This window comes from Stegodyphus dumicola, chromosome 6 (genome assembly GCF_044657685.1).
Source record: "Stegodyphus dumicola isolate Sdum_Otavi_A_Nest chromosome 6, ASM4465768v1".
Lineage (NCBI taxonomy): Eukaryota > Metazoa > Arthropoda > Arachnida > Araneae > Eresidae > Stegodyphus > Stegodyphus dumicola.
Window position 1 is genome coordinate 148,566,842 of NC_140773.1, and position 14,223 is coordinate 148,581,064.

The following is a 14,223-nucleotide window of genomic DNA, read 5'->3' on the forward strand; positions in this document are numbered from 1 at the left end:
CTTGTTTGCCTCATCTCGCCTAGGATGACACTGCTTGGCTGTAACTTGACCTTCTTCCTCTTTCAAAATGGATGTTTGCAGTAGACAAGGACCCTTTGCAGTCATCTTCTCTTCAGAAGGAATTCTCCCTGATTTTTCTCATGTTCATACTCATGCAGAACTTGCAATTTTTCAGTGGTTGTCCACTTCTGCATTGAATTAAAGATCCACTTCTCCTTAAAAATTACACCTGAGCACACCCTTTATTATGTATAGATGCAACTTTTATTCTGCACAATAAAATATATTGCACAATTACATCTGAGCATATACTTCATTATGCACAGATGCAACTTTTATTCTGCACAATGAAAGATACTGCACAATATACATGCAATTTTTGTTGTCCAAAACAGATGCATTTTCTCAAAGCAAAAAACAATCTAATGATTCTCCAATTCACTTCTGCACTAAATAAAATAGCTTCACATCGAAGCAACAGTCACTTATTAGCCTAAATCGGTATTATCAAAAATTTGGCTTTATAGCTACAATTTTGCTTGGGATACATCTCAAACGAAAATATTCTACATAGAAACGTTTACATCTACTAAATAATTTATATCCTAACACCAACCTGAAGAACCATTATTTATTATTTCATGCTTCCATCATCACATGATTATCAACACACAGCAGTTTCAGAAATGACTCGCACAGTAATGCCTAAATAAGTTTGTTTCTTTTTTAAAATATTAATAATTCAATACCAAAGAGCACGACAAGCTTTCCTTGACATTATGCTTGGTGATGATTACAAACTTCAGCTAACTCTGTGAAGTCTTGAGTATATTGACAATAAAAAATGTAACAGAAATTTCTCTCCATATGCAAAAAATATTTCATATGTACATATGTAAATACAATACAGAGAGAATGTGCATATTTGCATATGTACGTTCTCTCCATATGCACATTTGTAAATGATACTACTCACAGGCTCAAAGATTACCAACTGGTGCTATTCATATTGAGAATAAATGATTTGTTAATCAGATAAGCCCAGAACTGTTGCCAGAGCTGGAGCTGGTGTAGTCACACCAGATGGCAGAATTTAGGGGAGGCAAAATTTTTAGAGAAGCACTGGGCATCAAAATTAAGTGATGGCAAAAGTAAGTATATGTGGGAATTTATTTATTCAGGACTGAACCTTAAAACATGTATAAGAAACACATACAAGTATAATAAATAATTAAACTAACATAATTCAGACTGTACTTTCTCAGCATAAGGTCAAAGCAAGACAAAATTTAGCATAATAACATGTCTTTAGTTGACAATCTCATAAATACATTACCTATAGTCTATAGCAGATGGCAGATAAGTTTTATTATGATAGCCTTTATTATGATTTATTTATTTATTATGATAGACACAAATTTGAAAGTTTGAAGATACCGCAAACAAAAAGCGAAATTTTCCAATTAATGGAATTTGTGAAGAAATGTGGAGAAGCAATAATAAATGAAGATAACAGAAGGTTTTCATTGCAATGATAATGCCATGATCATCAACCAATGAATGGATGGGAAAATCTGTAGTATGGTTCTAAATCCAGAAAATATGACTATTGATAATGAAGAAAGTAACAGCTTGTTGAGAACGAAAAAATTTCAATCGATATTTTAGTGAGAATTCTTGACATGACAATGACAGGACTTGAAACTTTGAACTTTGTAACCAAATAAAAAAACTAAGTCTACATATAGAATTAAAGAGGAAGTATTAGCACAAAAAACAAAGCAACTTAAACAATCTACATTGAAATAAATGTTTAATAAAGCAAACAAATAAATGCTAAGCTTCCAATTTTTTTTTGTAAATTTTTATTCCTTTACGGTCATACATGCTTCATTATTTCATAAATCACAATTTCACACTTTCAATTTTACAATTTCTACATGTCATCTTACTAGATTTAAATTGATAAGCTTATATCGAAAATAATCCCAAATTCAGAACTGCCAAAATCCCAATGAGACCAGATTTCTGACTTTGTACTCTATTTGATTATGGCAAAGGACATCATGTAATAGAGGCAGGTATGAATGTTCTAAGCAAAAGAAAATGATGATTACTAAATCTATTTTAGATCTTAAAAGTAGAAAAAATTTTAAAACATAGCAAGTAAAAAGCAGCATATTTAAAAAGAAAAAAAAAAAAAAAAAAAGAAAAAACTTTAGCAATTTAATTTAGATCAGCCTGCTTCAAAATTTGCAGCAGTATGAACAGAGGCAGGTTTATGGTGTGACAGGCTCACCTCACCTACGATGTTTGGAGCTCTTCTTCTTATGACATATGATACATTTATTATTTTTCAAGTTAACTATTAGAGACCTCTTGTAATATGGGGCATTTTGCAACTGCTATCAGCATAACTCCATAACCCACCTCTTAATTATGAAAATCTTCGCCTTAACACATTGACTCCAGCATGCATTTTATGTGGTTTACCCACGGTGCCAACATGAATTTTTTTATTATGCAATGTATATTATGTTGAAATATTATCTATAGAAGATAAGGTGAGTTACATAATCGTGTTTAATGTGTTTTTTTGTGGTGGGGAAAACTGGTGACCCCCGAGGCATTATAAACCATTTTTGCAATTATCAGTTGTTTCAAACTGTTGTGCTTCAGTTGCTAAGTAACTACTCCGATTTCTTAGTCTTATTCAGTTCAGTAATTAGAACTACTCTAATTATGTATTTTTATTATTGATCATGTCGCTGGTCATTGGTGGCCTCCACATCGCTCTAGCCAAGTCGAGTGCCAGCCACCAGTGACCTTTAGGGCAATCAACATATACATTTTATGTAAATCACATTCATTCTTGATTTAGTTTTTGCAAATATATATATATATATATATAATATATATAAAAATATATACATGTCATTTATGTGCTTTTTCCTGCAATTTGAAAAATGGTTAATTTGAGATCTTCTTTCTATTGAACAACATGGGATATTTTCAGAGTTACAGTCTTGGCATCAAGAAAAATGTGTTTAAATGGGAACAATATGCAACTTTATTTGAAAACAAATAACCAATGATGATGCAATGTGAAAAACTGTGATGTGCAATCATACGTTTATCATATGCTACATCCATTACTTGAATCTTATGATTCTAATATAAAAATGATCTTTTTCTTATGTTTAAGGCTGATGAAATAAATCAGATTTTTATTTATGAAATACATTTTTTTTTTCAAAATCTCTAATTTTACATGCAAGCTTTTTATACTGATAGCAAAGAAGATGACTGTTTTCATAATTTTAGACCTTACATTTCTTTTTCCATTCACATGGCTTTTCTACTATGAATTATTTCTTGTATCTCAACTAATATCCGGAATTCATCATTTCTTGAGCATTCTGGATAGTTGAGCTTTTACCATACTGGGACTGAAAAATCTTGTTTTCTCTTATATTTAGCTTGAATTTAATTTCCCAATTCTGGTTATTTAAATTGGATTTTACTTATTTTTTAATGCGAAGAGCAATTAAGATGGCTAGAAACGTTTAAAATAACAATAATAATAATTATAGTGCAGTTAAAAATATTTGATAAGCTTAAAATTCTAAATATTTGAATTTAATCAATTAATTATCATTAATTATTATTATCAATTAATTATTATTGGCACAAGAATAATAACTACAGTGCGGTTAAAAATATATGATAAGCTTACTTGTTCTAAATATTTGAATTTAATTAATTAATTAATTATTATTATTTTTAACATTTCTAGCCATATGAATTGCTCTTTGCATTACTATTCTTTACTATTTCTTTAATTAATATTTATGAAAAAAGTTTAATATGTTAATTTTTAATTTTAAAAAAGTTAATTTAATATAAAATTAAAAATTAACATTTTTTAAAAATTAAAATTAGAATTCTTTTTAAAAATAAGCCATTGATTCTATGGAACTCACTGGTTTATTTAAATAAAAAATTGTCATTCTCTTATTCTGGCAATTATATACTAGAATGAGGAATAACAAAATTTTACAAAAATAACAAAAGTAAAATTCTCTTTAGACTAATATAGCAAATGCAAAAAAATTGTTAAAGCTCTTATTTTTATGAAAATACAATATCAAATCCTAATGTGACATTGTCTGATGCAAAATTAATAGCCTAATTTTTTGCAGTAATCCACTATATATTCCGACAGCAAGAATAGTTCTTTTCTCATTACTTATTTACATGCAAAAAAATTATTATATGTTGAAAGTATTAATTAAATGGTGATCACAATAATAATAATTGAACAAATAATAGCACTTACCCTGACTCTGAAAAAGTAAGAAGTTGCTGGAATTAAACCTTGTACTTCGTACTTCAGACTTAGACCTTCATAAAGCTATAAGCAAAATATTCAAAATTAGTACAGAAAATAGATCACTTACTTAAATATGGAGAAGAGAAGGAGGAAAAAATGTATACCTCACAAAAACTTTCATCATCCTCTTCCATACTCCACTGAAGTTGGTAACTTGTAATGGCAGCACCATTATTCATTGGTTCTTCCCAAAATAAATGGCAGCTAAATGGAGAATCACAGGTTGCTGTAAGGTTTCGTGGAGCATCTGGAGGACCTGCTCCACTGACTACTTCAAGAGGATCAGAAAAAGGGCCAGCCTTTAAAAAATATTAAAAAATGGATTTGAAGTTCTAATGAATAACTTCCTAATCCACGTCAATTCAAAGCAACAAGTTCAATTAAAATCATAATCTCTTTTACAGAAATACACTTCCTTTGTGAGCATGCAATGTTAATTTTTGTAAGAACTATAGTGTTGAGTAATAAAATCTTAAGATTTTTTTTCTGTTCAGAATAATTTGTTAGTTGATTGATTTATAAAGATATTGTTTATGCTAATATCCAAAAGGAACTAAACATATACATCCATTTGTACGATTTTTTGGCAGCTGTATATTCTCCCCTCTGATTTACAAGGATTACTTCTCCCATGTGTATGTGACACTGAAATTCCTTCCTTTCCAAACCCTGATGTGACAGGTTTAGGCTTAAAGGATAAAATAAAATTCAACATGTTTCATCACCTTAATGATATTTGAACACTTTCTGTACTATAAACTACTTTGAGAGAAATATAAAGAAAACTGATTCATTTTTTACTTAAATTTACTTCTGCTTATTCCTACATAAAAATATTTACAGCATATCAATTGCCAAAGTATGGAAAAATAAATATTTGCCTGATTCAGATAAAAAAATTTCCAGCCATCTATAACAATTAGGCGTATCTATCTTTCTGCAATTTGTAAAAATGATCAGAAAGATTTTTTGGTTAGTAAATCTGATGTTACTGAACAGAAATTCAGTGTTTTATAAAAAAAAATATCCTTAGCATGTAGATGTTTAGGTAACTTCTTTCAGATAATAAAAACCAAACTAATAACGTTGAACATATATTCAGTGGTTTCATCCATTCAGTATGTGTGTGTGGGGGGGAGGGGATAGATACTCCTTTTTCTTCTTTTATGGCCCTGAAATTTCTATGCACTAATGTGTGATTCAGGTTCTTATTATTCAAAATAAATATTACAATTGCACACCTTGCAAGTTTCTCATTTCTACGCACTTTGAATGCCTATATTTTCTTGGTTTTAGATATCTAATGCAGGCTCTTTTATGGTTACTGAATACTCCTGTATATGAGTGGAAATGCATGCATCTGCTAAATGATCTTCTTATGTGAATTACGACATGAAATGATAATTAATTGAGCTATAAAGACAGTGTTTATGCTAAAGTCCAAAATGTACTCAAACACATGCATCAACCATTTGGATGATTTTTTGAGAGCTGCATAATATTTTTTACCCTTGATTTGCCAGATTTATTCCTACTATGTGTATGTTAAGAATGTGGGCAAGGATATCTTGCTTTCTAACCTTCTTTCTTTCTGTTCACTAGACAGAGTTTATTGGAGGTTTATGAAATCTGCTTTTTATCTATTTGAAATGCATGCAAGAGATTTGGAAAATTTTTCTTTGAAAAGTCACTTTCAATCACAAACTTCTATTTTAAATCTTTAATGCTGCTTGGTACACACACACACACACACACACACCAAAAAAAAAAAAAAAAAAAAAAAAAAAAAAAAAAAAAAAACTTTGTGTTTTAGTATATTTATCACCAGCCTGACAATAGTAAACAAACATCAGTCATGTATGTGTTCTTCACTTGTTAAAGGTTCGATCAAATGCACAACGAAACTGTATCCAAGTCTGTCTGTCCTTTCAAATTTATCTCTTTTTGCATCATATTATTAAAAACTAATGGTATGCAATGTGATGTGCATATATCAAGTTTTAGATTCTTATTTATAAAGAAGCTCTACTCACCCCTACTCTATTATAAGCTCGAACTTGAAAAAGGTACGGTCTTCCAGGTAAAAGTCCATTCACAATGCATGATGTTTCAGGACCCCTGTACACTTGCCGTGTTACGTTATCAGGACTTGTCATGTCTACTTCATATTCAGCCACAGCTGAACCACCATCATGCTCTGGATGAGCTATATATGCATTAGAAATAGTTTTTAAAAATGAAAAGTGTATGGAAAATGTCTCTATTTCATCAACTATCAAAGTATATATTATTAAAAATAAAGTACTGCCTCCACATCTGTGGTTAATATACTTAAAGACTTCCCATGATACATGATAAAAAGATTAAAATGACTGTGTAACATATATAAGTAAGTTTAATTAATAAAATATATAGGAAAAACATTATCAGCACTAAAAAAAGTAATGAGATTATTTTATACATTACAATGCATTATATACACTCCACTAATAAATAATATAAAATATACTGTACACTTGAGCTATGAAAGTAGGGATTCTGATACTTTAATTTAATACACAAAATATACCAAGAAATGAAGAAATCTAACTTTTGTATGTATAGTAAAATATGCTATTTTAAACGAAAAAATATAAATCAAGATTATTCACTCATCCTAGTAGTTTCCAAGCACTTGTAGCATTATTATTTATACTTCAGAATTCTGATTTATGGTAAATAAGAACTTCAAGGGCAGAACAGCTGCAGAAACACATTACTAAGGAATACAGCAATTAAGTTATAAGTGACATAGACAGCCTACTAGGGTTAAATAAATCATATTTCGCTTTTAACTACTTATTATGGGGTTCCCATAGTGATTGCTTAAGGTGTTGAAAAGGCTAGAGCCAAGGCTGTAAATCAGAACAAGTTGAATGCTAGAATGGAAGCAAATTTAAGGCAAGAGAGAAACAGAAATTTAGGTATGTAAATATATACAAGCCAAGATTCCAATGTACTTAACACAACAAATTTTTTAGAGAAATTTTGAGGGGTGCCCACATATCAGAATTATAGATAAGGTCCTGTGCTAACCATTACTGTTTTGCTTTACACATTCTGAACTGAAAGTAGTGCACAGATGCATAGGAAGAGAATAAAAGGTCTATATGTGCTCTATATTTAAGCTACATTACAGACTGTAGTTACTTGTATTTCAAAATTTCTTAATTTATGATTCTGAAAGCAAATTTTTCCTCCTTTATATCTCTGAACTGCAGATAAATGAAACAGCAAATACTTTATGCATATATGTGGTATGACTATGAAATTAATTTATGAAAATATCTTAATTATTATAAAATTAATTTAAAAAAGAAAATACATACCCCAGTCAAGACAAACAAAGGATGCTTCAGGTTTACTCTGAAGCTTTGGCAGTGCACACTTGCCTGGGCTCACTGCAGCAGTGGTAATACTGTTTATTTCAGAATACTATAAAGAATAAAAAGAAATGGATTAAAATATTACAAATGCAATGATTCATTCATTTACACTTTGAAGAATAAAGATAGAAATGTAATAAATTTGCATTTAAGCAATGGTTTACATTAAAGAAACTTTTAAATCTTTTTCAAACTTTTCAAGTACTCATGATTCACATAAAAAGTCCATCAGATTTCACACATGACAATCATTTACAATAAAACTTGGGCAACTTTAAAACATTAATAAAATCTAAAAGACAGCTTCCAAGCTACAAATTTGCAGGATTTTAAAATTAGACACTGGAAAAATAATAAACAATTAAATTATTTAATAAGCCCTGTAAAATAAGATACATTTTTATCAGCTTAAATAGGTACTAATATAAATATGATAAGTTACATAATCTATTGAAAATTTTCAAATGCATTACTACCACTTTTGATGACTTCACTATCAGAACCTGAATTTTCACCTTTACTATTGCAAATTATTTTCAGTGCAATTTAAAAATCATTATTCAATATTTTATAAAAGCATTTAAAGTAAAGACCTAATTTCTGGGAAATAGGAGATTTGCAGAAATAAAATGTTAAAATATTTGCTTTGAATTTAAGCCACATCCTAACTTTGCATTTATAAATTTGAATAAAAAGTATGCCTCCAATTTAAAGTAATTTGGCAATTCATAAAAACATAGTAGTTATCTTACACTGAAGAGCCAAAACATGAATGACCACCTATGAATATCACACAGCCTAACCTATGGCCTACAAAACAGCTGCAACTCACCTTGGTATAGATGCCACAAGTTCTCGGTAGATGACTAGAGACAGGTTAGCAGCGGTCACACAAAGTCGAGATATTTCGGCATGGTAGTGTTTGAGCTCTAAGCTGCTGCTCCATCACATCCCAAATGTGATCTATCAGGTTAAGAGCCAGGGAGTGGTGGCCTGTACATTAATTGGGATTCATCCTTATGCTCCCCAAACCACTCCAACACAATCTGAGCTTTGTGACATGAGGGTTGTCCTGCTGGAAGATTCCATAGCCAGTTGAGAAAGCAGGCACCACGTAAGGGTGCAAATGATCCACAATTATGCTCAAACAGTCTACAACTTTCGTGGTTCATTCCACCACAACCAAGGGTCTCGGAGCCACTCATGAGAATGCCCCCAAAGCATAACACCATCAGCCTGTGTATGACCTGCTGTACAGGGGAATGAGTAACTGTTCACCTGGAAGACGGCATGCCCTAACATGACCACTGAAGTGATGAATGAGAAATCGTGATTCATCCGACCAGGCAACTGTCTACCATTTATCCATGGTTCGGTCTCTACGTTCTCGGGCCCACTATAGGCGCAGTTGACAATAATGCTTGGTCAACAGAGGCACACGAATAGACTGCACTCTGCTGTGCTTCCCATATCCAACAGTGTGTTCCAAAACGCACTTGAATCTGTATTGTATTGAACTGTTAGCTGAGCCAATGTCTAGTGCCAATTTTGCTGTACCGAGAGGGACAGTCCTTTTCTTTGATGATGCTTGGCCATCTGAAAGCTTGGGGTCTAACTGCTGGTTTCACTGTCATTTATCCACTTTGCATAAATACTAACAACAGCAGATCATGAACTGCCTACCAGTCATGCAGTTTTGGAGATACACGTTCCGAGTCTTAGGGCCATTACAATCTATCAAATTCGCATAGATCAGCAGCTTTTCCCATCACTCACAAGAGTAAGCACTAGAATGATTCCTTACCTTCTCCACAGCAGCCCCACTTAACAACCTGCCCTCCGCGTCATCCAGATGAGTTCATTAAAAAATGTGGAGATGGTCATAATGTTTTGGCTCATCACTATATAATGAGAATAAAAAAAGCTTCAAATATTCTTATTTGGGATTTAAGACTTATTTGTTATGCACAATTACTTTTCATATTATTTTAGATGTAAGGAGAAATGCAAATACATTTTTTCATCAGCTGTTCACAAAATCCTAAATTGCAAGACTGTTACAATTTCCTTCGCTTATGAAAAAAGAAGAATTTTAAGAAGGAAGGTAGGGAAAAGAAATAAAATACTCAAATATTTATGTATTTTTCACATATAGATTTGCACTATTTAATATTTTTTGCCTTAAAACTGACATTTGCAAACATTGCTTTATGACTGATACCATAATAATTAGTTATAGTTTATTAACTTTATGACTGATTGACCATAATAAAATATTAGTAATTTATATCATTCCTGAATATTCATTTAGAAAAAATAAAGCTAACATTCTAGAATATGATAGATTTGAAAGATCTTTTATATATTTTTATCTAAGAGTAAAAGTATTTCTAAACGAAATTAAAAAATTGAAGTTATCTCTATATATTTCTTTATTCTGTCTGCGGTTTATTTTAATAACCTCAGTGAATGATGAATGTTAAATATATCCCTGAATGATGAATACTAAAATTTAGGTACTCTAATGTTTTATTCATCTAGCTTGTAATTCACTTCATTCAAAAAGAACAACTTTGAAAAGTACAATCATACCTTCCTAGCACAAAATTAATGAAATAAATACATAAATAATTCCTTGGGAAGCTACAAATGTACCAAATATGGATGGGAGATAAATGTACAAAAACAAAAAAGATGCTTTGGGGAGAACTCAGTAAAAATAGAATTTAGACCTTCTTTCTATTTGCTAGGCTTTGAGTACTATAAAGTTGCACATAAAATGGAACCAATGAATAAGCAGAATAAATTTGGATGTAATTCTTAGCATTCCACAATTTTAATTCAATGATGTAAAACACTAACATGTAAAAATAGAAATAAAATTATACCACTATAATAAGTAAATAATGAAGTGTGAAGCAATAAAAATGAAAAGAATGCCATACTTACTGGACTATGCCCTGCCGCACTGATGCATGCTACTCTCACTTTATATGTTGTGCCAGGAAGCAAATTCTCAAGGAAAAATTCTGTGTCTGAACCAGTATATACTGCTTCAAATCCTGGAAAATATGAAATCCACTGTAAACATCCTGATATTAAGTGAACCATTTTATATTCTCTTGAAACAAACATAATACAGTCAAAAGTCATTAATCCGGACTCGTTGGGACTTCGGCGATTCCGGATTATCGATTTTTCCGGATTATAGATCATCAGTTTAAATCTCGTAAGATGGCATGCAGAAATTCTAAAATTAAAAATATGAAATCGTAATTTATGAAATAAAGAACAATTATGATCTAAAGGGTATCAAAATTTGCAAAAAGAAAAAGCTTAATATTTATTTGTTTACTTTATTAAACATTTCTTTCAATGTAAGTTGTTTAAGTTGCTTCGTTTCATGTGATAATACTTTCTCTTTAATCTATTAAACAGACATAATTTCTTGTTCAGTTACAAAGTTCCGCTGTTCAAGTCCTATAATTGCTGTGTCTACCGACTAATTTGTCAATCGAAATTTTTTTGTTTTCAATAACCTCTATTACTTTCTTCGCTATCGGAAGCGAATTATAATGACGAGGAACTTGTTTTAAATCATATCAAAGACGGAGCATATCGAGATGAAATACTACATTTGGTAAGGAATTATAAGCCAAATAAAATAAAAACATCTGCGCTGAAGATAAGGATAGTGCTGACAGATCAACTTCCAATTCATTACGTGCCCGCCACGGCGTTCCTCCCGCCGAGCAGCGTGAAATTGATAAACAGATTTCGGATTTCAAAACATACTTTCGCTTTATATCCTTTACATATTAACAAATATATATCGGAAATTCTATTTGATATAATCGAAAGTTTAAGCTTACTTTTATAAAATTGCTCTTACAGTCTGCAAAAAATAATAAGCCGGATCCAATTCGAAAATTAAGGAACAACGCAATCATCAACATTAACTGAAATAGATAATTAGATAATTTTAGCTTATATGTCCATTATACATAAAACATGCACGCGAAAACGTATTCTGCACTTGCGCACACTCATATGCGCAGTCGTAAAAGATCTTACGCGCACGCGTAAACGCCTATGCGCATGTGTCAACCGGCGCATGCGCAGAAAGTTTTTGGTTTTGAGGTCCGGATTATAGATCATTTTGAATTGTGGGTGTCCGAATTAACGACTTCTGACTGTAATAAATTTGGATAATTATAATACTAACCATAACCTCGATCTACTTCAAGAATGTACTTGGTGATACTTGAATGCTTACAGTCTTTGGGAGGATCTGTAAAATAATCAAACAAATAAATAAATAAAGGGGGAAAAGTAAAAAGTAAATGTGGTGCTTATGAATCGGATATTTTAATTATACTTATTTTAGAATTCTTCAATGAGACAGCAAAGAGAGATCATAACTCACCCCATGAAACTCGAAAGCATGAAGCATGAATGCGACCTTTTGGATTAGGTTTACTAGGGCAACTAAGTTTGTCAGGCAGTGTACAATATGTAACAATTTTGCTCCATGGACTGGATCCCTCTTCATTACTTGCACATAACTTTAAAAAATATCATTATTTTAATAATTCTCAATAACACACAAGAACATTTTTGACAAGAAATTTATTTCTTACATTCAACATTTTATTTTTTTTAATAATTACACAACATGTAATTTTTTTAAGATGTCAGATATTATAATGTCAAATTTAAAAATATATACACATTTTCCTGTATAAATTTTTATCAGCTAAATACTGGCTTGAACAAAAATGCCTCTTTGAAAATACCCTGTTGGAAGTACTGTACAGCAACGGATGTGCTTTATACATGTTTATCAAAATATCCTCACCAGACTAGCACTAACTTCATTCTTTTGAAGAGGTGTACTCAAATAATTTAAGACAGGCTTGTGCTTGAAATATTCAGTGTTAACATGAAAATCAACAACATTCAATTCATTCTGCTTTTACCTAATTCAGCAAGCAGATTTGATACTTCAACATAACTCTTTAGGAGAGGAAAATTTTCATGACATGAATTCTAAAGGTATATAAGATTTACAGATAGATGCTGATGAAGGAGATTTGATGGAGGTGATATCTCAGTTGAATCAAATTACTGTATATACTAACATATTACTTACTCTCAACTTGGTACTTTTAGTGCATGAAATTTAATGTATGAATGATCTTTTACTATATGATGAGAACTTCTGATTTTTTCACAACTTTCTTTCACATTATGCAGATTTCTCCATAAAAATGACCAGCTCCTGGAGTTTTTTACATTCACATTCTTAAACAAACACATTTTAAGACTGTTAATTCAACCTTTCAAAATCATAGCCTAGGCCCTTCATCCCTCTTCTACAGAGATAAATATAAAAATAAGAGTAAACACAGTATAAAAACTATTAAATTGTTCAATATGATAATCATATCATTGATAAGGTTATAAGACCTTCTAATGCATTGCAGGAACAGACATCACTTGTCATATATTAATTTTATTATCTTTTTCTTTGCAGCCCATCATTTCTAAATCTTTTTCCATAATTCTTTTTAAAATTTATCATTATAACCCTTTACTTCTCATAATAATCTCTAGATTTATGCTATGCAACTTACTAAGAAATTCTGCTTTTACCTGAGGTCTAGCAAAAGGACAGAATAACAATGTGGAAATAAAAAAATTCAAGGGGAAATTTAAAACAACAATAATGTTAGTACACCCCTTTAAGCATGCCTTTTTAATTTCATGTGTCTCTTTCACGCTTTACCAAAGAAATGTCGGACATCATATAATTTTCTTCTCTCAAATTCCAAGAAGGAAAATTATGCAAATAAATGTAAAAATTCAAAAGACAAAACCACAGATGAAAATGTTTAAGTTCAAAATTTTATCCCCCAAAATATACAGAAAACAAGCATTTAGCTAAACGACTGACTGCATTTTCTAAATAAAAATCTTTCTACTGAAAGACATGTAAAATTCTAGAACATCATAGATGCCCAGTTGTATACTACAGAGTTTATAATGCCTATCAAAAAGGCACAAATCACTGAAAGTGGATTAAAAAAAAAAAAAAAAAAAAAAAAAAAAAAAACAGCAGAGTATAAAAAAATCAAAATTTTGCAAGAAAATGCTCTGAAGATGAAGATATACTGCTGGAAGAGAGGATTGATTTGGTTTAGTTGATTATAGCAAAAATAATTACAACAAAACACACTGGGGTTACATGCCTAAGGGAGAAGGATGCCTTTGTGGGGAACTTTCTATGGGAAACTGGGTAGCATACATGTTACACATGGGGAAAACCACAACAACACCCATGCAGCCAGCCCATTCACATAGAATCAAACCCAGGTTGAGAACTACCAGAATTCAGCAATTTTA

The 14,223-nt window shown here is 31.0% G+C and overlaps 1 protein-coding gene across 2 annotated transcripts in view; it reads right to left on the bottom strand.

Moving 5' to 3' along the window:
- LOC118180982 (fibronectin type-III domain-containing protein 3A-like) overlaps window positions 1–14,223 on the bottom strand; it is a 254,400-nt gene that overhangs the window by 19,869 nt on the left and 220,308 nt on the right. For both annotated transcript variants that reach the window (XM_035350064.2, XM_035350070.2), the window contains 7 exons: window positions 12,245–12,383; window positions 12,044–12,109; window positions 10,768–10,880; window positions 7,762–7,867; window positions 6,427–6,599; window positions 4,498–4,692; window positions 4,340–4,414 (listed from right to left, as the gene is read on the bottom strand). In XM_035350064.2, the coding sequence (XP_035205955.1) occupies window positions 4,340–4,414; window positions 4,498–4,692; window positions 6,427–6,599; window positions 7,762–7,867; window positions 10,768–10,880; window positions 12,044–12,109; window positions 12,245–12,383 (867 nt within the window). The remainder of the gene's footprint in view (window positions 1–4,339; window positions 4,415–4,497; window positions 4,693–6,426; window positions 6,600–7,761; window positions 7,868–10,767; window positions 10,881–12,043; window positions 12,110–12,244; window positions 12,384–14,223) is intronic.